The following is a 23,446-nucleotide window of genomic DNA, read 5'->3' as shown; positions in this document are numbered from 1 at the left end:
TATACCTGAGAGTTCAAGTTTGCTCCAGGAAGCCCAAGTGCAGCAAGGGCAGGATCAAGAGTAGGAGCTCCCAAAGCAGCCAATGGAACAGCGCCAATCTGTGAAATTTCAAATTTTATTTATTTTAAATTTTATTTCTATACTTGTTATTTCTGGGATTATTTTTTCCTGTTGAAAGGCCCATACAATAACCAATTTAAGTCTGAGTTATATGGGCTCTGTTGCAATGACTCAGCTATGCCACTATAGCTTGTAAACAAAGATAATAATAAATAAACAAATGGGCATGTATGTCAAATCAAAATGAACAAAAATGGGGATCTGGACTAAGAGCTATAGTTCCCTTACTATCCCTGCAATATACAATGTCCTCATTTTTCACTCATTACAGCACACTTATCCCTAAACCCAGAAATTAGAAAAACAAAAAAATTTTATATGTGCCAACAATTTATATTTGTTGCTTCTCAGGTCCAAATCCACTATCCTTTGTCCTGTTTTGTGATAATGAAAATAGCACCCTTGGGGCGCCTGGGTGGCTCAGTGGGTTAAGCCGCTGCCTTCCGCTCAGGTCATGATCTCGGGGTCCTGGGATCGAGTCCCCCATCGGGCTCTCTGCTCAGCAGGGAGCCTGCTTCCCTCTTCTCTCTCTCTGCCTGCCTCTCTGTCTACTTGTGATCTGTCAAATAAATAAATAAAAATCTTTAAAAAAAAAAGAAAAAAAGCACCCTTAAAAGCACTTCTCCCATGACAGCTGGCATGATGTTAAGCTTTATGTGTGTGGGGAGCTAGAAGGACACTGTGGAAAGGGTTTCTGTTCCTGGTTCCTATGTTTACTTTCTGATTGTTACTGCAGTGGGATGCCCAGTGGCCTTCATCTTTTTAGTGAATTTCAGTACCATTCTCTTAGGCAGTTTCTTACATGTTCTCTGGGCATTTGAGAACTTCTGTACTATCCATCCTTTTGAAGGTCTGAAACTTAGCCTTAAGTGGGAAGAGGAACCTCCTTATCTACTGGGTTTCCTGTGTTCTTTCTTCCTCAGATCTAGACATACTAGTTGCTTCCTATACCTGCAATTACTGTATATTCACTGAAGTACCACTAAGTTAACTCCTGTTACCAGTAATTCTTTGTATTAAACTTTCTCTATTCAATTTACCAGGTTTTTTTTTTTTTTTTTGGTCTCCTACCTGACAGAATTCTAACCAACAGATGTAAATTATGCAAAGTCCTATTGCAGGCAGTCTTTCTCCCTAAGAATTGTGCTAAAACTTCTTCTAGCTTCTAGTAATATTTAATAAATAAAAGGTACCAAACCTTCTGTACTTTAACAATTGTTTATGGAGTACAATTAAAACAGTGTCCCTATAAAATGTCTACCTTAGTTATTACACAATTTTATATAAAGGTATCAATCTATAAATCACCCAGATCCTTTTATAGGTTAAAAAAATGAGGACTTAAATGACAAAGTCATACTCAAAATGATGGGAATTCCTGAGTTCATCCTTTTTCTGACTTTACAGTTAATGGAACTATTCAGACAGGTGAAATGATGTAACAGAAAAAATGCTGTTACAAAATTCTATGTGAGGCTTGCTGTTTGCTACTATCTGCGAAACTACTCAATGACCAGTTACAATCTCTCTGAATAAGAATAGACGAAATTTAAAGAGCTTTTGGTTCTAAAACAATTATGCTTTTTATAGCATCCTATGAGGTTAGAAACACTACCCAGCAAAATTTTTCTCCAACTTTATTTCACCTTCCCCACGTTAAAAATTTCCATTAAGAATTCACCTTTATTGCAATCCATGTACTTAATTCAGACCTCAAGAGCAAAAGCTCAAACGGCATTGAGAAAGAAAGAAAGAAAGAAAGAAAAAAAAAACCCACCAAAAAGTCCGAATTTCAATTTTATTTTCTTTCTGGGTCCAAATGAGCATACTATTTTTAACAGCATGTTCAACAGAAAAAGTCTCATGCCCCATCAAATTCCAGTCCAAACGCCCCCTTACCCACATGGTTCCTTATGGGTTATTTTGAGAGCTAGCGGCAAGCCAAATGTAACAGATTTATGATTTTCATCAGAATGCTCTTAAAATGCAAACTCGTAAGAGGTTTTCTTCAGGATTTATGATAACAATATAGCCTTTTACAATACTATGAACATGTGGTTATCATTCCTCTGTGAACTCTAATCATTACAGCACTTAAAAAAGCTCAAGTATGTTTAGGTTTATCCACAATTCTGTGTTTTTATCCTTTAAGAATTCAATAGAACTAGCAGTACCTGGGTAAGTGGGTTAGGGGTAGGCAGGAGTCCACCACCAGGCAGAAGACCTGCCACTGCATTAGCTGGTGCCAACAGAGACAAAGCCTTAGTCTCATCAGGAATAACTCCTGCAGAGAAACATCCTTGCATTAGAACACACTCTTTTGCAAGACAGAAAACACACAAAAACACCCAGAAAAAGTCTCCCTGATACACCACCTGAGTTTGTTGAAAGTACTTATGTTCGCTAAAATATAAAGCTTGACTTCTATGATTATTTATCATTAATTTTATGTCAGAATGAAACTTCAATGTGTGAAAATTTGTTTCCTTTTTCTCTACAAATGGTTAAGTTTCTAGAGTAAAAAAAAAATAGCACAATACACACTACTTTTTTGTTAACACTGCCAAGATTTCATCACCTGTACTCGATTTTTAAGTCATGAACCAAACGTAAGCAAGCACAGTCGGTTCTCCAGGGGTGTGCTCTCAACTTTCAAAAGCTGTTTTATGAACAACGACTCGTGTCGGCTGCTTCACTATAAAGCACACAGAAAAATCAAGATACACAAGACAAAAAAAGTTTGATTTAGGGGTTAATAATATGGTACAGTTACTATGATTTTCTTTTACACCTACCATACAAATTTTGTAAAAATTAAGAGAAGAAAAGTATGTAAAGGAAATATTCTGTTGGAATCAAGCGTAGGGCTTTTGCTGACTCATGAAAATGAATATGAATGTTTCTGAAGGTCTCTGAATACACACAGGATGTGTGTGTGAAAGTGGGTGAGTAAGAAAGAGAGAAAATAGGTAAAACAACATGGCACATTCCTTACCTGTACAGTAAAATGCTTTATGTTCCAACATGTGCCATGCTAACCATACCAAAAATGCTGCTACATAGTGTCAGTTCAAAAGCTAACTTAGCCAAACTCCTAAAGCCAAAAACAACATGTATGTCTGTTTTTAAAGCCTAATCTGTGTATTCAGATAAAATCTAAGGGCCCTAAAACAAATATTTATATGTAGACAATTTAAATTCTATCCAACAGCAAAAGCCCTATACAGATGGATTAATCTGTTAATGTGCCCAAGCCCCCAAAATGAGAGTTCAATAATACAATTAAACTACATATTTCCAAATACCAGTAGTATTTCTGTAATACATATTAAGAAACTGCATCTCATCATAAAACATACAATATGTACAGGGCACTTAAGAGAAACTGGATAAGCTGCAGAAGAAAACTGTTGGGTGGTATTTTCAGCAGGGCCTGGTATATAGTTCAGGCTGAACCAGGGAAAAGAACTGTAAAACACAACAACAAAAAAGAAAAACCACTGTTAAATAAAGGTAATGGTTCCTTCCACCTATACTGAGAAGTGCCGATAATATAAACAAATGTATACTACACAGCACTGTTATCTTGCTTGTGTCAGAGCTGTCATCAATTTAGATACCAAGAGTTATGGAGGGGTGGGGGGAGAAGATCATTTAGATATAGGGCATTAATGCATCAATATTAACAAACCTACAAAGATTATGGGATAATTTTGCATGCAAAATTATGTCTCAAGAGGATAATATTAAGTATCAACATCTTACTCAAATCAGTGCATTTGCAACATTTCTGGCAAACTAAAATCCTCTTGAATTTATTGTGAGACACCTGATAGAAGATCTGCATCCATTAAAAAAAAAGTCATGCATCTGATCCTCTGATTTAAAAAAGACTATTTAAAAATAAAACTACAATTTAAAAATAGCAATGAGGCCCCTCACCAGTTAATTTTCATGCGTCAAGAGTATTTTTTTTACTGCTGCTTTGATAGAACCATGAAATACTGCATGAATGTGTAGAAATGAAAGAAAAAGAAACAGACAAAAGAAACAAACATTAACCAAGGAACCTAAATAACCCCCAAATCCATTACTATTAAGAGTTCCTTCCAAATCCAGCTATCTCAGTTTTACCAATTAAGACTATTCCTTACCGTAGACTTTGTGTTTATTGTTCTAAAACACTGACCAAGAGCCAACACCAAAGTGTAAGAGCTAAAACTAGGGTGAATGGTGATAAAGGGATTGAGTACATCAGTTATTTAGCAGTGGTAACATTAATACAGCATACCATACCCATTATTAAATAAACCAAAAATAGATTCTGGAACTAAATATTCTGTAATTCTATACACATTCCTAAACAATTCATTTATAAAACAGATCTAGAAACGTTACTATAGTCTAAAAATACTTATGAAAACCAGTTATATGATATACTGTATTATGTTCAGGACTTGGGAACTATGATACTTAGCCAATAAGAATTCTTTAAATTTAAAGCCTAACTAAAGTTCTGCACATTACTCACATGATTTGAATTTTGTTTCAAAACTGTACTTTACTTATCCTAAATTTGAATTCTTTAAATTTTCTCTTGGTGATAAGTCTTATCCTATAACAGGTACACTGATATAAAAGAAAACTGCTTAATCAAAACACACTAACTCATACGTTTATCAGCATATATATTTTAAAACCTTAAAATAGGGCTCACACACTTTAATATCACGGAGACAGATGTACTATCATTATATAGCATGCCTTAATCCATCTATGAATGCAATTTAATTTCTTTAGAAAACCACAAAGGCAATTTTTCTAAGTTTTAAGGACTAGACATTTCAAAACTTTTACAAGGCATGGTGTAAAGGTTCACACTGGTATTCAAAGATCTGAAACAGCATCTAAAATTAACAATATCAAAATTCTGCTTCTACTGACCAGTTTGTTAAGGGGAAAGCATTTAAATTCTGGTCAGCATATATGTTAAATGATTAGCTTAAAATCCAGTAATTTTATCATACTTCAGTGATTTCTTTGATCAAAATTTATAGTTACCAAAAAGCAAATAAAGTAGCAGTACATTGGGAACAAACTAATTATAAAATGTTTCAGAAAATTTTACAAAATGGAATTAATATAGTGCTGTCTTGTCACAGTGGCTTTTTTAGATCCAAAAACCCTGCTCATTTTTTTTTTTCTGTCAAATTACTTTAACAGCCTAAAATGTAAAAAAGAGAGAAAATGTAGTTAACAAATGGTTACACCAGGAAAACACTTGGGGGACTTGAGTGCTTGCTGGCCTTTAGTTAATGTCTAGAATCCCCTGTAGCTGCAGAGGACCCACTGTTTTTCAGTCATCTGGAAGAGTTTTGCATTTGCCTTCTCCACTACAAAAATCACACACACAAATAACAGAGAGAAGAATTTATTATTTAGAGATATCTAGAAAATATAGCAAGAATGAACAAGAAAATCTGGCATAAAAACAAATCACCCAGTGCCCATCTGGCACCTAAGCTACAGGAAATCTTGAACTTTCATAAAAACCGAAATCATTGCAACCCTTGGTATACTGGAATTCAATATGGGATATTTTTAAAAGTTATCTGTGAGAGGAAGCACTACATAAATAAAACTAACCTATTATTTATTCAAAACAGAAATAACATCATGCATTTATTTGAAGGTTTCTACGTAAATGTGCATGGAGTGACTGTTCACCTTCAGGACTTTTTCATAAAACTCAACATTAAATTAACTAAGGTATATCTTAAGAAATTACAATTAGGGATATGATTTTAACGAACTTAAAATGTTTTAAAAGAAGGCAAAAAAAAGTTAAATATCTTATAAAAACAGGCCTGATTTCTAATTTTTAGAATTAAAAAAAAATCTAAAAGTAAAAATATGGACTGCAGTATAACAAGGGTTTCAAAATGTTAATAGCTTAAACTTCTAACATGCTACTAACGCTCACTCTAAAACTACACTGAGGTAGATGGTCATCATAGGATGCCCTCACAGATAGTTAAACAAAGCACAAACCTTCTGCATATGGTACGACTATCAAAGCTCTGTCAACGAATACAGTGTTTGTCAGATGTTGTGCCACAACTGCTGAGTCCGGATCATGGAACTTAACAAAGCAGACACGGGATGAGACTGGCAAAGGTGAATCACTAAAAAGTAAACATAGAACATAAAAAAAGAGAAAAAAGAATATCAGTTAAAACACAAACATACAGCTCACAAACCAACACTTGCATTCCAAAAGTAAAATAGGTAGATAAAAATACATACCACAAGTGTTAGTTACTTTAGTTAACCACTTAAAAAGAAAATGACATTTCAAATAAGGTACTGCCCACTGAACTCACAAACTGTATATAGACAAAAACAATCACTGTTGATAAACTTATAATGTATCAATTAACTATAATCTCAGAGTTTGAGCAGACCACAAAAGTGTCAACATTTTTTCTATAATACTAATACCAGCTATTTTTAATTCTAAGTAAAAATAATTAGTTTTGGTTTAGAAAACTTTTCACTACTGGTAACTTTTCAGAGTAAAAAACAGAGAATTTCTACTTCAGGGACAAAAAAATATTGTGGGAAAGTACATCTGTTTGACAAACAATGAGTTTTCTTGACCCGCCTAAGTGTTGTCTTCTTCCACCTACAGCATAACGCTTGGGCATTGTAAAGAACTAACGCTACCTAAACTTAGATCGCCTTCAGAAAAACAAAAACAAAAACAAAAGGTGTACACATATTGAGATACATAATAACCGTTAGTATTATTACATAAGGATTCCCTCAGCTAACTGCTGTCTTGTAAAAAAAAAAGTGCTAAAATTGGAAACTCTGGTAGGGTAAGATAGATTAGGTACCAAGCAGGATTTTTTTTTTTTTTTTTTTTTTAAGGATTCAGGGTGGTGGAAATTTCTGCCACAAAACTCTGTGAAAGAGAAAGATTAAATAAAAGTCAGGGGTTGCTCCCACAACACCAAACCAAAAGTTGTTTGAAAACCAACGCCTCAAAGCAGTAGTAATCACATCATCCCTGGCTATGCATCAGAATCACCAAAGGTTTAAAAACCCCCAGATCTCTACTCCACATCAATTAAATCAAGATCTTTAACACACTCAACACCTCCTCTTTTTTTTTTTTATTTTAATACCGTGACCATCTTAATATGCACCTAAGGTAAAGAACAACTGCTGTTATTATAAGAAGCCAATGCATCTTAATATTCAATAATGAGAAAGTAAATCCTATAATAAATCTGAATGGCTTTAGAAGAGGGCTTACCACTAACTAGTAAGTTAGATTTTCATGTATACATAAAAATGTAATTATATCAGATTTTGTTACACTGGTTATTTCAGAGTTAAGTACTTGTTGCAAAGAAAATATTCCTCATAATTTGAATACTAATATGAAGCTATTACATAGCCTAAGACTCAAACCCATTGGAATTTTAGTATTTCCTGAAAGGCACTGCCTGTATACTAAGCACAGTTCCAAATCTAGATTCAAAGCAAAGTTGAAAATATTGTCTATCTAAATGGAATTTAAGCCACCCTGTTAAGGAAGCTTATTGCCAAAATGTTTTTGAGAAGATAGAGTGTTTTTTTAATGTGGTTATACTGTGTTTTAATGAAGCACTACAGGTCTAAAATTTAACAATGTTGTACCCATATAGTGGAAAGAATGCCATTTCAGCAGGTTTAGAACTAAAGCTGTAGCACCTTGTATCCTTTTCTCACACACCCACACTTTCACCACAAAATTAAAAAAGCCCCTTGGAAATCATGCTATCCTTCATTTTAACACCTAATTTAATGGTTTGGTAAGTAACAGGCATTTAAATTTCTAAAAAAAGTGATCTCTACAGCTTCTTTGACACTACTGTTAACTGACTCAAGAAGAAAATGACTCTATAATATTAAGTTCTTAAAGAATATCAATACAATGAACAATTCTTTTTAAAATAATACTAGGAAATACTGCCTACATGTTCAGTGTATTTCCATGAATTTAGCAATTAATATTATTCATATTTTTTCTATCCATTCACATCATAGCTATTACTGGCAGCTTAGTACTTGGTTTTATCAAACCTGTACTACAGTAGGGAGGTAAAAACGTGCATTAAATGGAAGAGTCATAGTAAGACAACTCAGAAGGGCAAATAATTCATTTCTCCCCACTTCAAACAACCTTGTTTAAAACAATTATTTTTTGGACCCAAAGTGACATTCTTTGATGTTCTCAGAATTTATTAATAGAAGACACATGCTAGTAAGATAGCATGTTAATTTCACTTTCAGACTGATGTCTGAAATTTTCACACCTTAGAATCTTCTACAAGTACAACTTCTAAAAATTTAACTGCTTTTATTCTTTAAGAAATAATATAGATAAATAATATAGATAAGGCAGTTGATGAGAAGCTAAACAGAAAAGAGCAAGCCCTGTATGATGCTTTTGCCCTTAGGTAAAGAGTGGCAGTATTTTTCCTTTTTTTTTTTTCTTTTCTTTTTTTTAATTAAAGTGTCCTCTAAGGGTTGTTTTCCAATCTTCTGGGATACACATGGAAAATTCAGATTTCTGTTTTCCACCAAGCCCAATGAATGTGAGAATTCCTTTACAGGAGGGCTTTGATTCTGAAGACCGACACTTGGTATTTATGCCAACTAAAGTTTGAGAACTAAAGTATGAGAACTTTTGGTTTAGAGTGCTGATAACACTCTTTCAACTGCCACCTTAATACTGTGTTAGCCATTTCTGGGTGAAGAATTTTGAGCTTATAATACAAACAAAGGCAATACTGACCTGAAAATGTGTCTCTGTTCATCTAATATGCCCTCTCTTTCATTGTGTTCTCAGTTATAAGAAATAGAGTAAAATGTGCACGTAATAAAAAATTTTCAAAAATAACCTTACCAATTAATTACTTATAATTATCATCATTAAAGTATCTATTTTTGGTGCTCATTTCCATAGCACATATACTAAAACTGTAATGATACAGGAAAGATTAGCATGCCCCCGTGTAAGATTTGTGATGCATACCATACTTTTAGTTTTCTTCTAATATATTTTTTGTTAGAATGTCTACAAACTTGTCCTTAGAAATTTGAGGTAGTAGTTGTTTTGGTGGATTTTTTTTGTTTTTTGCTATGAACAAAATTTATACTTTTAGTTTTCCAGCTGGATGAGCAAAGAAGTTCAAAGTCAGTTTGTGAGTGAATTAACTTTCGAGGATTTAAAATATCAAATATATACTACACTACAGTCTGCTATAGTCATGGGTTTACGGCTATTTGCCTATGCAAGTCTTTTGGTCACTATTAAAAATAATCTATTTTTGGTCACCAAAATAATTAATTACCTAAATAAGTTATTTAATTGATGTAAACCTTCATTTAACATGTAACTTGGGCATATTCTGGGATCATTTACATTACCCAATAAACACTTTTTTATATTCTCCATTCTGAAATACACTAAAACCAAATATTTAAGAATACTTACTACAAAAGAATGATTCCACTCATAAATAAAGGACAATCACGACACTGGGTTGAAATACTAATTCAGACACTGGTAGAGTGATTTGGAAGTGCAAAACTACCTATGTGAATTTCACTTTACCTGATCATTAAACAGTTTAAGGAAAAACATCTAGCATATACCAGACAATCAAACAATGTTGAATTTCCAAAACACATTTTAGGAACAAGCAGAATTAAAATTTTCCTGTAGAAAGAGAGGCAATAAATGAGGGGAACATCAACAGGCTTTCAAATAGCTCTAAGGGCTGTCATACAAAAGAGAGGATTAGAATATTATTTCTCGTGAAACAGTATGATCACTGGGGGAAATTAAAGGTCAGCAATTTTTGGCTTAAAAGAAACAAGAAAGGGATTCAATAATGAAACAAAGGGAGAAACCTTGAGGAGGTTGATACTGAACTGTTTGGCATAATTCCAGATGCCAGGATCACCACTACACCACCTCCCCCATAGGCATTTATAACTGAAAGCAGCATTTCAGTAGGTGTGGGTTAAGGCTGTCATACATGTATTTTAAAAAATGCTCTGTAGGTAATGTCGCTGACCTAAGGAGCCACATATTCTAAAACAGAGAGGAAGCTAACCTTAACCATCAGTTGGTGATTAGTGCTTTAGAGAAAAACGAAGCAGTTAAATTGAACAGAGAAGGGAGCAGGAGTGTTTTATTTTCACACAGTGATCAGGAAAGGTTTCTGAGTAGGTGACATGTAAGTAGCAAAAGGAAGCAAGCATGTCACAGGCATATTATCTAGATGAATGAGTACCTTTGAGGAAAAAAATACAAACACCCCATAAAAAATCAAGTGGCAAACATGTTTACAATAGTCAGAATTTTATATATTCTGAACCACTCAATCTTATTCTAGGAGTAAAAAAGTAGGTATTTGGAATGATGAACCTTTTTGGAATACTAGTTAGCACTTCACAGCACATTATCCCTTGTAAGCTGCTCCTGAAAACAGTAGTAAGCTTAACAAACTGTACAAAGTAGTTCCAAATTAGGCATGCTGGATTAGCAATCGAAACTTATATTTAAAAAAAAATCGACATGAAATGAACAAAAGTAGGACTCTACATCCATCCTATTCAAATCTAGAACGCCATGAAGATAGTATTAGCATCTACTGAACGGTAACCTTGTACAGTTTCAGATGAGAAACTATCCGTAGTCGAAGGTGTCAAAGACCAAAGATGTGTCAATTTTTATTTCTTCTTCCCAATATGGAGGGGAAGGAATCCTCTTAAGGAATCCTCTTAATGCACAGCACTCCAAACTATGTTATCTGATGCACATCAGTCATCCTGGTTATTATGGGGCTACTTCTTTGACAACAAAGCAAAAGAAGCCAGACTCTGGTCTATCATGACTCTAAGATACTGATCATTCATTAGGTAAAGAGGAACCAGTAAATAGCCTACACCTCTGGCATCTTTTTATAAATGCATCATAAAATGAGCATCTTCAAAATAAACAAAACATTTTAAAGTTAGGAACCCTAACAAAATTCTTAAACTTGCTGGGCTGGAAAGAATTATTTCATCAATCAGTCCAGTATGTCAGGTATTTTGAGTAATAACATGATCATAATAATCACATATGTCACTCTCATTTTCTGCCCTTTTGTTGTTTATTAATTTCATGAACAACTTAATAAAGGGCATGTTGTCAGAAAATGGAGTAACAGTAAAATATTTTTCTATGTTCATATTATAAAAGCTACTTGTTGTTCATTACTAAAACCAGTTGTTTCTATTTAAAATAACGAAAATGTTTCCAGAATTCTACACTTCGTGAAAATCAGCAACTCTGAAACCTTTCTCTACATGTATATTCCCCTAAAAATTAAAAGCACACCCATTTGAGAACATTAAAAGTCATGTAAAAGCAATTTAAGTAGAAAGTCATGATTATGCAGTATGATTAACATCTATTAATTATTGAGTAAAAATATATTTAATGATTTATTACTCCCATCACAACAGTAGATTCCTTGAGAGTTCCAATTTCCTGTTTAGTACTTAAGTGACATCATAAAACTCTCAATGTACAGTGGGTACTCGGTGTTTACTTGTAGTGTTACTATAAGTATTTTCACTCTCCAGAGAGCACACCACTGTTTTATCATTTCAAATGTTTGTTCTAACATTTATCACATTTTACTTCAAAGCTTTTTTTCTTTGCAATCAATCCACTCATTCAATATTTTTTCAGTAAGAATGTGAGACAACAGAATAAAAACAGCCATACACTCTAAATTTAAAAATTTCACATTCTATAGAATTCCTTCGCAAGAACTGTGAAAATGTGTATGTTATTTAAACAAAAGAAAACCTTATGTTTCAGCTGTAACCCATTTTTGTCAGCATAAAAATTAAGTATTCAGGCTCACTGAATTAATCTGTTAAAGAGTATTAATTCTTAATTATATTCACTGGGCCTGAATCGGCTAACGGCAACACTTACAATTAAGGGAACTGACAACAAACTTCGTTATCAAATTAACATAAGAATTAATAATTGTTACTTTTCAAATAACTGAAACATTTGATTTTTTTTAAAAAAAGCGATTAAAACTATACACGAAATACATGAAGTGCGGCTAGCCCTGCTCTAACTGCTCAAAAAAAACGACCACGTTGTCACAATTGAAGAAGAAAACCACCAAATCCCGAGATTTTAAAGGCTATGTCTCTTTACTAACTAGAACCCAGGCCCTGCTTCTCCGCCTCGAGCCTAACTCGTAAGCAAAGACCACAACAGCCAGCCTCAACTGAAGCGACCTGGTCCAGGGAAGCGCCGACCACGGCCTAGGAAATGGTGTAGGTTAGGCCCCGAAAGGGGAGGAGTTAGTAAAACGGCGATGGTGGACGATACTCACTCTGGCGGGAAGAGGCGCAGTTCGTCGATCTTGCCTAGGAAACCGAAGAGGGTCCGCATCTGCTCAGAGCTAGCGCTCGGGGAGACATTAGTCACCTGGATTACCTCGGTGCCGCCGCCTCCGCCACCGCCGCCGCCGCCACCGGGCCCGCCGCTGGGGCCCGGGCCCGCAGTACTGGGGACGACGGTAGTGTTGCTCATGGCGCTGCTCGCGTTCTCGCTCCTGCTTTAACACATCAAACACACAACAAACAGTGAGAGGGAGGGGGAAGAGGAACCAGTTCGCCGGAGAGTAGACAGGAGGGTGTCCGATGCTACAGCCGCTGCTGCCACCGCCGCCGTTCCTCCACCCCGCCGCTTGTCGGGAGAGGGGGGCGGGGGGAGATGAGAACGCGCGAGTTCGAGACCACGAGAAAACAAACGGCCGCCCCCACCTCGCTTCCAACCACCTCACTCGCGGGCCCGAGCTCCCCACAATGCCTTGCGGCGCATGGGCGCGTCACCGTCGGCTCCGCCCCGCGCAGGCCCAACCAGCCTCGCCTGCAGCCAGAGAAACTCGAGAGGCACCGAGGTCTAATGGAAGTCGTCACCTCTTTCGCAACCCCCCCACTTTTTTTTTGAAGAAATAAGTGGTACGCATTAACTTTTTATGAAACAAACATTAACTCTTTTGCAAAAAAAAAAAAAGTACACTTAGCAACTATTCTTACTAGAAATGTCCCCCAAATTTATTTTTTCACACAACATCATCTACAGATCTGTCCAGTTATTACTAAGGAAATTTCCACCCTAGCAACCAAAATTTTCCTCCCCATCACTATAAAATTTTATAGACCTTTACTATATACACATTTGGTAACATTAAAAAAATTTTTTAAGATTTTATTTGACAGAAAAAGAGTAGAAGCAGGGGAAGCAGCAGACAGAGGGAGAAGCAGGCTCCCTGCTGTGAGGGTTGCTCCCAGGACTTTGAGATCATTTCCTGAGGCAAAGGCGGACGCTTAACCGACAGGACCACCCAGGCGCCCCAGCAACATTAAATTTGTAACCAATCTGTTTTGTCACTAAAATCTTGAAAAAAGATTTAGCGTTATACTTACTAGTGCTTAATAAGCAAATCTTATTTCACAAACTTTTTTTTTAAAAGCACGCTTTACGATACATAAATATATTCATGTATATGATCTGAAATTCCTACAGAAAAATTTGACTTACATGCATATTCTTGCTTAAAATAATTTTGAAGCTTTGACTATAAAAAAACTGTCTAAATTTTTCAACCTCATTTGAACTACTCTTATTTTCATCCAATGTTATACAAAGACTTGCAGTTTTCCAAACATGACAAAATCTTTAATCTCACTGTGCCCTTATATAAATTACTAATGACCAGGCTTCATTTTTTTCTAACTACCATGCTCTGTTTGGGGCCTGCCTTCACTGCCACAACTTCTGCAAGCAGAATTAGGGCTTCCTCTTTCTTCTCTGCTCAACAACCGAAAATATACATACTCTACTTTTATTTTTTTTAAAGATTTTATTTATTTTACAGAGAGAGATCATGGTAGACAGGCAGGCAGAGACAGCGAGGAGCAGGCTCCCTCACCAAGCAGCAGAAAGCCCGATGTGGGGCTCGATCCCAGGACCCTGAGATCCTGACCTGAGCTGAAGGCAGAGGATTAACCTACTGAGTCACCCAGGCACCTTACATACTATACTTGTTATATTAACATTTATCCTCTCCCAAAGTGGTTGAATTTTCTGGGTCAGTTTAAGACTTAGTGCAATGTCTATCACATAGTAAATGTCCAATAAATGTGTTAAACACATGAATAAAGATGCCTTTTTTTTTTAAAGATTTTATTTATTTATTTGACAGAGAGAAATCACAAGTAGATGGAGAGGCAGGCAGAGAGAGAGAGAGAGAGAGAGAAGCAGGCCCCCCGCTGAGCGGGATGCAGGACTAATCCCAGGGCCCCGAGATCATGACCTGAGCCGAAGGCAGCGGCCCAACCCACTGAGCCACCCAGGCGCCCATGAATAAATATGCCTTAATGACAGAGTTATTTATTCTAAGACAATTGTTAAATATCTTACATGCCCCTGAATATTTTGGAGGCTAAAGCCTGAGGCCTTACAAGAATATTTTTGTTAGTAAATACATCTATGGAATAACGAAGAGTGTGATTTGTGAGAGATTAGACACAAAGTTATCAAAACCTCGATGTAGAGGCAGTTAGCTAGGTTTACTAACTGGCTAAGTCACTTCTGCTAGTTGTTATAAATACAAGGGATAGGTTTGTTGAATGCAAGCCTCAGGAAAATTACATATTACAACAAATGGCATGTCACTCATTAATGTTTATCTGTGAATATAAAAAATATGAAATCATTTATCTTCTCATTTTGAATCAAACATATGTAACTGACAACTGTAGATTCATAATTTGAGAAAGTTAATTTGTACCAGGAGCCACAAAATGGGAGGCTGCCCTAATGGCCTGGCCCATGTCACAAATCTAAGTCATTCTGCAGTTATGGGAAACACCTATCAAGAAACCCAACATTCTGTCTGCCTGTGCTCGCTCTCTCTCCCTCTCTCTCTCTGACAAATAAATAAAATCTTAAAAAAAAAAAAAAAAAAGAAACCCAACATAGATTAATCACAATCCTCTAACTCAGCTTTACTTACCTTACCTAGAGAACAGTACCTACTAGCTTTACCTTTTTTTTCTTTCTTTTTTTTTTTTTTTAAAGATTATTTATTTATTTATTTGACAGAGAGAGAACATGAAGGCAAGAGACAAGCAAAGCGGGGGCGGGGATGTGGGGTGTGGGGGCAGGGGCTGCAGGAAGGCCCATGCATGGCTGATCCTAGGACTCTGGGATCATGGCCTGAGCTGAAGGCAGACATATAACCAACTGAGCCACCCAGGAGCCCTGGATTGCTAGCTTTATAAAGAAATACCTCAATCTCCTGGCCAACCATACCCTATCTCTGTGCTGTCTCTCCTAATGTTCTCTAAAACATGCTCTTGTCTGAAACCTTTTGGGAAGAGTGTTCATTGGCTTGTAAGGCACTGTAATCCCCAAATCCAAGGACTGTCTTCCCTGTAATAAAGGACATCAAATTCACTACTAATTTGTTTTCTCTTGTTTGTCATTTGACAAGTTCCATACCTACTAGAAATGCCTACCATGTGCCAAACATGCTACAGTGTTCTACAATAAAAAGACAACACAAAGGTGGGGATCATTCTGCCTTTTTTTTTTTTTTAAATGTTAGCATCTTTTTATTCTTTATTGGTGGATACAAAGAAATCTTTTATATTATTCTACATGTATTTGACAAATTCATAGTTAAAATTACATTTTCAAAATAAGAAAGAGTTTTGTGATAAGATAAAATCTTTTAAATCATCAGAAACTAGTTTATGTATAACTTACTGAATATGGCTATAGATGGTGCCTCCAAGTGGAGAAACAATTGGCAAAAAAGAGTCTTATCTAATAGAATTTTTGAATATTTTACTTTCAACTCATCTGGCAGGTGGAAAAAATAGTAGGCTTGGAGCCAAGAGAGTGGCTTAGAATACTACCCTGTCATTTATTAAGTGTGATCTGAAGAAATTTTACTTCACTTCTGAGAATCTACTTCAGTCAGGAACTTAATCATAATTCTGAAAATCCTTCTAGGTCTAATAAATAATTTAAATAATTACTACTACCTTGAATTATTATTGTCTGTTGCCTATAGAAATAACTAAAGACAAATACATAAAAGCAAAAACAAATATATCCAAACTACAGTAGTTTTAAATCACTTCGGATTTGTTTAGGCTCCTGATTAAACATAACTATAAGAAATACAGAATCTGGAGATGAGTATCATACTTGTACTTTAACCTCAGTGTCGTATGAGGTTGTTAAAAAACTTGAAAATTCCCTAAATGTTATGCACCTGGTAAGATCTGGGATTTTCCTAGACATTAGGAATACAGCAGAAAAAGATTGGCAATGTCCCTGATCTCCCATAACTTCAGTATGGCAAACTTTCAACAAACATACGCAACATGTACAGGAGTAATGTTTTGTCATGAAAATGAACCAGGATAAAAGACAGGAGAGAATGTGTTATTGAGCTGAGACTTTAATAAAAGGAGGAAGCAAGTCATTTGAATTTCTAGGGGAAGAGCAATCCAAAAGAGAGGAAACAGTAAATTATAAAAGGTCTTAAGGGTACAAGTAAGTTTGAAACTTTCAAGAAAATTTGGAAGACCATTCTTTATTGAATGAATGCTTTCCAGTTTATATTTCAGAAGGAGACTTACAAGGAGATCCTGTCAGTATCATATGGAAAGTGAAGTGAAAGAAATATGAAAAGGGAAGGGTCATAGCTTATCTTTGGAAGTGGACTAGGAAGGCCTCCAGCTATATTTGAATGATAAATATTACCAGTCTTACCAAGGGTTAATGCTATTTCTAATCCAAAGCAAAAAAGTAACCTGTCATAGAATATAGTATATGCATATAGAATATAGTATTCTATATAGTAGAATAGAATATAGTATATGTGTATGTATAATCACTCTACCCCTAGATACCATGTTCCCAGTTGCATAAATCAAGTCACCTGTTTTGTTAGCCACCTTTGTGCACACTGATAGAAGAAATGACACAATTTGACACAATTTTGCAAATCTGAAACGCAATGGGACTTCAATCAAATTAGTTGTTAAGCAGCAATTCTTCTCTTGCAAATACACTTTTTTGAGGACAGGGAAGACTGATATATTAGACTTGTGTTTCCTCATGCCCAACAACATACAGAGTATTTGATAAAACTTATTATTATCAATATGCTAAAAACTTCACAAATGCGTCACTCACATAGTATACTCAGGAAAGGCTTACTGAATGAAGACATGAATGCATTTATCAGATTTATAAGGAAATATGGTTGAGGTAATCTCTCAAAGTATTTGGCTATACCTTTTTTCCTCTAGGGCCATAGAAAGCATACAAAAGACTGGGAAATAAACTGTGGCTTACAAATCCTCAACTTTAAAAAAATTTATCTGCAGATCTATCCTAATTTGAATTTCTAATTCTATATATCAAGTAACTGTGCTTCTATTTTATTTCTAATTCTATAAATTAGACACTTCTATAAACATTAATGTCTATTTTAATATTAAATTGTAAAGCTCATGCTCCCCTTTTTTCCCTCTATCTAAATGAAGGGAAGAGGATACAGGATGAGTTGGCATTAGGGAAGTGATAGATGGGCAGATGGACACAGACACTAGAACAGAAATAAAAGTCTACTTAAAATTATTTCCAAATACTAGTTTTATATTGTCTGATTTGTATTATCTATGAATAGCAAAAAAATTTGTATTTTTTAAATGACAGCACATGGTCTGTGAATACCTTGAAAATTAACATAGAGGGAAAAAGTGGCAGCAGGAACATTAAAATACTGTTGCCTACATACATAGGTACAGTATTCTCAGCTATAACGCATATGCATTACTTGGAAAAATCAAAATTTGTACAGATTTGTTTGGTTTTTGGATTGAAAGGGTCAAAATAAGTATCTGGATGAAGAAGCTCCAGATACTGACTACTCAATACTTTCCTCTATGTTATATTAAGATTCTTTTGGAGCCTCAACTGAGAAAAGGCCATTCCTTTGAGGGACTGTTTCACAATCTTTTAAAAAGAAATCTATATCTATATAATATATTTGTATTATATTTATATTTACATATATTATATATTTATTTATATTGTATATATATTTATATTATATAGATATATACAAATATCTCCAGTAGAGTTGTATCTTTATTCTAAGTAAAGAGTTTCAAGCATTCTAACATTAAATAGTTTTCCCTAATGAAGAAATTAGACATTTGTGCCATTTTAACCTTTTTTTCCTATGGTATAAAATTAATTTTCTCTTCATGAAGGAAAATTATTTCTAAAGTTTGATAAAACTGGTAAAAAAGAAGTGTACTCAACTCAGTTAACGAGAAGATCTACACTAACTGAATGCTTTTAAAATGGCTTTTAATCCTCACAACACTTAAAAGGTATTATAGAGATTAAAAATGCAGGCCTAGAGTCATATGAAAGGGGCTCTACCACCAATTAAAATAATTGCGAGCTCTGGCTCATTACTTTGTGCTTTGAATTTCTCATCTGAAAAATGAGGATGATAATAATGTTCACCTCACTAGGTTATTATGAGGATGAAAATACTAACACAAATGTTTAGAAAAGATGAATATTAACTTCTACCATTATCCTTACTCTACAAATTAAGTCTTTCATTTTGAAAAATGAATGGTTACCTCAAATGGGTTCCATTTTACACCATCCCTCTAATCAAGGCTGGTACTGAACCTTGGACATCATTCTTGTGAAAGAAGAATCAGAAGAGCTAATATTCATAGTGAGAAGAGTTTCTTAAGATCCCACATTTTAATATAGGCTTTATGGCATATTTTTAAATTATAAAGTAATAAATGCAAAATGTTAAATATTCAAACTCTAAGTGCAAAAAAAGTGCAAATCCCCCATTTCACTCCTCGGTGCATGTTCTCAACCACTATAAGAGGTGCTGCCTATAATTAGCCACTTGAACCCCAATTCCCTTATGTGAAAAACGAAGACAAAGGTATGAGTTTTTAAGATCAGAAACATTATGGATATGAAGTACCTAGCACTGTGTCCAGCACACAGGCGCTCAAAAAATGGTATATACCATTACAGGAAAGTCTTTGTTCAACTTCCTTATCTTTTTAATGTCTTACCTTAGAGCATTACTGTCAAACGAGAAAATACTTTGTAAACTGTTAAGTGGTAGTCAACAGGCAAAACACGCTTATTATTACATGCCCTTTCTTTAAGAGGCTGCTGCAACTGAAACATAACACGAACAGATTTCAAATTTTCATATTCATTTTTGATCCTAAAGCAGGAAATTTACCGATAGTATGCACAGATAGATGATGGCAAAACACTCCTTTTTATTTTTTTAAAAATATTTTATTTATTCAATTGAGAGAGAGAGCATGAGCAGGGAAGGGGCAGAGGGAATGGGAGTAGTGAACTCTGCTGAACAGGGAGCCTCACGTGGGGCTCAATCCCAGGACTTAGAGATCATGACTGGAGCCAAAGGCAGGTGCTTAACCATCTGAGGCACCCAGGCACCCCTCAAACTTCTTTTTTTGATAAAATGTAACTACCCAGGGTTGCCTGGTTGGCTCAGTTGGTTAGGTGTCCAACTCTTGATTTTGGCTCCTGTCATGATCTCAGGGTAGTGAGATGGAGCCCCTGTTGGGCTGGGCTCTGCACTGGGATAGAGTCTGCTTAAGACGCTCTCTCTTTCTCTCCCCTCTCCCTCATTTCTCTCTCTCTCTAAAACAAACAAACAAAACAAAACAAAAAATCCTCCCCCAAAACAATAAAAAGCTACAAATGTTCCATGGAAAAATCTTCCTAGGAAGGTTTCAATTACTTTTCTACATTTTTAGAACAAGATTATTATTCTCATTTTCAAAAGTCATAAGCAACTGCATATATACTTGATTAATCTTAAAAGTACTGTGACATGGGTCAGAGCAATAGACCATCAAATGACCAAGGCATGGGAAAAAAAAAAAAGGGAAAATGTTACTAAGTACACTTGACGATCTAATTTCTGACAAATGATAAAGCTGAAGAAAATAATGCTTTCTCCCAGTCGCCAGCCCAGTCACCTGAAGCTATGAACTATGAGCTGGAAGTAGCTCACACTGAGGTCTCAAACACATAGAGATGTTGATCAAATAATTATTTTGGAAGGAAGAGACGGTGGGAAGGTAACTTTCTAGGAAACGAATTAAAGGCAAAAAAGGCCAGAATCTCTAAAGTGGAAAATAATCAAAGCTGTATTAACAGTAAATAAATTCAGCGACAGGAGCAAAACATGTATCTCTAGAAAGATGAAGAACAAACTGGGTTCACAGATTTGCCCTGTAAGGACCACATATTTAAATGTTCACTAGTATTTCACCATCCCAATGATGGTACCTTTCATGTTAAGTATATGCAACCGTGATATTTTAAGTGATGGGGAAGAAAACTAATGTGGAAAAAAACCTCTGGACAGTCTTGAAGTTACTCTGAAAGTTAAACTAGATTTAATTTGATTGCAATTGTAAGTATAGTCTGCTTTCAAATTTGAGTATCAAATTTTTAAGTAAAAATATATTGATTGTGATCATCAACTATCAAATTATTCTTATATTCTCCTCTTATCAACCTAAGTTGACACTAAGAATAAAGTCTCAGTGATCCTCATATTATCTTATTAAAACAGTTGGGGAGGGGCACTTGGGTGACTCAGTTGGTGAAGTGCGGCCTTTGGCTCAGCAAGAACATGATCCTAAGGTCCTGGGATGAGCCTGCACTGGGCTCCCTGCTAAGCTGGGAGTTTGCTTCTCCCTCTCTCACTCCCCTGCTTGTGTCTTCTCTCTCTCGCTGTGTCTCACTTTGTCAAATAAATAAATAAAATCTTTAAAAAAATGAAACAGTTGGGGGACTTTGTTGCTACAGAACAATATTTGCAATGTATAATCATATGATCTTTCTCTTTTTGAAGTATTGAGCAAATGAAGTTGTAAGCCGAATCCAACAGAACAAAATTATCAGCAGGGAGTGATATAAAGTCAAATTTTGAAACAGTCAATTTTACTTAAAATCAATTTTTAAACAGATTTATTTGTTATTTGTTTTGTATGTATTAACACAAAGACAATGATAGGAAGTACACTGTAGGATTTGGTGCCATAATTTTCTCCCATATTACTTTACTACTTTAAAGCAGGCAAATTCCAAAACCCTATAAAATTAATATTTCAGTCAGAGAAACTTTGCTCTTGGAAAAATGAGCAAGAAAATACCTTTCAAAGGTTAGGAGTGGGAATCACTGGGAATAGTGGGAAACATTCTCAGATGATTTTAGAAAAGACAATAAACATTTATTTAAAGACATAAAAAGAAGGCTCTATAACCACCCATTTCAGCTTTTTTTCCCTTCAATGGAAAGAAAATAAACCAAAAAAATAAAACTAATAATAATTATGATTTTAAAAATATGTTTTTAAACTAGTTCCTCCACTGTTCTCCAGAGGTTAAACACTAGCATGTAGAAGACTTTTTATTTTATTCTATTTTTATTTTTAAAAATACTTACCTATTTATTTTACGGGGAAGGGAGGGAAAGAGACGTCTTTTTTCTCTTTTTTTAAAAGATTTTATTTATTTGAGAGAGAGAGAGAGAGCACTAGGGGGAGGAGTAGAGGGAGAGGGAGAAGTAGTCTCCCCACTGAGCCTGGAGCCTGATGTGGGGCTTCATCCCAGGACCCCGGGATCATGACCTAAGCCCAACATAGACACTTAACTGACTGAGCCATCCAGGCAATCTTTTTTTTTTTTTAAGATTTTATTTATTTATTTGACAGAAAGATGGAGAGGAAGCAGAAGCCGGGGAGAGGGAGAAGCAGGCTTCTTGCTAAGCAGAGAGCTGGATGAGGGGCTCAGTCCCAGGACCCTGAGATCATGACCTGCACCAAAGGCAGATGCTTAACGACTGAGCCACCCCAGTGCCCCAGAAAGAGTCTTAATCAGATTCTGTATGGAGTCATATGCAGGGCTTGATCTCACAACCCTGAGATCACGATCTGAGCCAAAACCAAGAGTCAGATGCTCAACTGACTGGCGCCTCATAGAAGCCTTTTCAAAAGAGGAAAATGAAAATGATTATTTTCCCAAAGCTGGTGGACTGAAATTCTTTTGTCTTAAAAGCACAGAGAAATATAAGACCCAACATTTGAAATAAATATTATACTATCTAGAGAAAGCTAACTGCTTTATGACAAAAGTAAAAAACAAGGGGCACAACCAGTTAAGCTTACAACTCTTGGTTTCAGCTCAGGTCAAGATCTCAGGGTCATGAGAGATCCAGTGCAAGTTGGGTTCCCCACTCAGCGCAGACTCTGCCTGAGATTCTCTCTCCCTCTTCCCGCCTCTCTCAACTGTGCTTTTTCTCTAATAAATAAATCTTAAAAAAAAAAAAAAGTAAAAAAGAGAAGCACAGGGAACATGCAAAAAAAAAATACAAATAATTATTCTAAAATAAAATGTACTCCATCAGAAAAAGTATCACATACTAACAACAAAATTCAAAGCTACATTTGAAACTATGAATAAAATGTAAAGTATGTACTGCCTTCAACGAAATAGTATAGAATGTTTCCTACTGACTACTTTTAAAAGTTGGTAGTTAGAGCATGAATGGAAAACATATGAAACTGCAAATGAAATTTTTAAAGGAAACTAAGAGACATGTAACAAATACCTGAAAAGTTGAATACTTAAAACATGGAGAGCCCCGTCCGACATAATTTTGCTCTCGATTTTAATCACTTAAAACAACTTATTGATATAAGGACAAACAGAGAGAAAACTTTAAATAGTAAGTATATGACAATGTAAAAAATTCAACTCAAAAAACATTAATAAGCAAGGTTAGGTTCAATCAATAATGACAATGTTAAAAAATGAATGTTCTCTCAATAAATAACAACCATAAAATAGCAGTTCCTACTGATTAGGCAACGTTATGAAAGATAAACATAATACTAATTCAAACTAGGCTATATCTACATTTAAGTTACACAAAACGAAACTTCTAGAAATGTCTGCAAAGCAAATTCACTTTGCTATTAGTTGAAAACATTTTTAAAATAAATGTGCTTAAAAATTTTGCATACGTTAATGCCAGTTTTCTTTACTACAGTTTCT

The 23,446-nt window shown here is 35.2% G+C and overlaps 1 protein-coding gene across 13 annotated transcripts in view; it reads right to left on the bottom strand.

Moving 5' to 3' along the window:
• The window catches only part of SRSF11 (serine and arginine rich splicing factor 11), a 42,926-nt gene that overhangs the window by 16,537 nt on the left and 2,943 nt on the right, over nucleotides 1–23,446 (bottom strand). For 4 of the 13 annotated variants that reach the window (XM_082686450.1, XM_082686455.1, XM_082686457.1 and 1 more), the window contains exons 2-5: nucleotides 12,591–12,815; nucleotides 6,172–6,305; nucleotides 2,295–2,404; nucleotides 6–98 (exon numbers count right to left, since the gene is read on the bottom strand). In XM_082686450.1, the coding sequence (XP_082542576.1) occupies nucleotides 6–98; nucleotides 2,295–2,404; nucleotides 6,172–6,305; nucleotides 12,591–12,790 (537 nt within the window). In that variant the 5' untranslated portion in view covers nucleotides 12,791–12,815. Of the gene's footprint in view, nucleotides 1–5; nucleotides 99–2,294; nucleotides 2,405–2,698; nucleotides 3,589–6,171; nucleotides 6,306–12,590; nucleotides 12,816–13,023; nucleotides 13,102–23,446 lie in introns of those variants that run through there. The other 9 variants (XM_082686454.1, XM_082686458.1, XM_082686461.1 and 6 more) reach the window with 4 other exon arrangements.

Source organism: Mustela nivalis (assembly GCF_964662115.1).
Source record: "Mustela nivalis genome assembly, chromosome: 10".
NCBI lineage: Eukaryota > Metazoa > Chordata > Mammalia > Carnivora > Mustelidae > Mustela > Mustela nivalis.
This window is presented reverse-complemented; position numbering and strand designations above follow the sequence as displayed.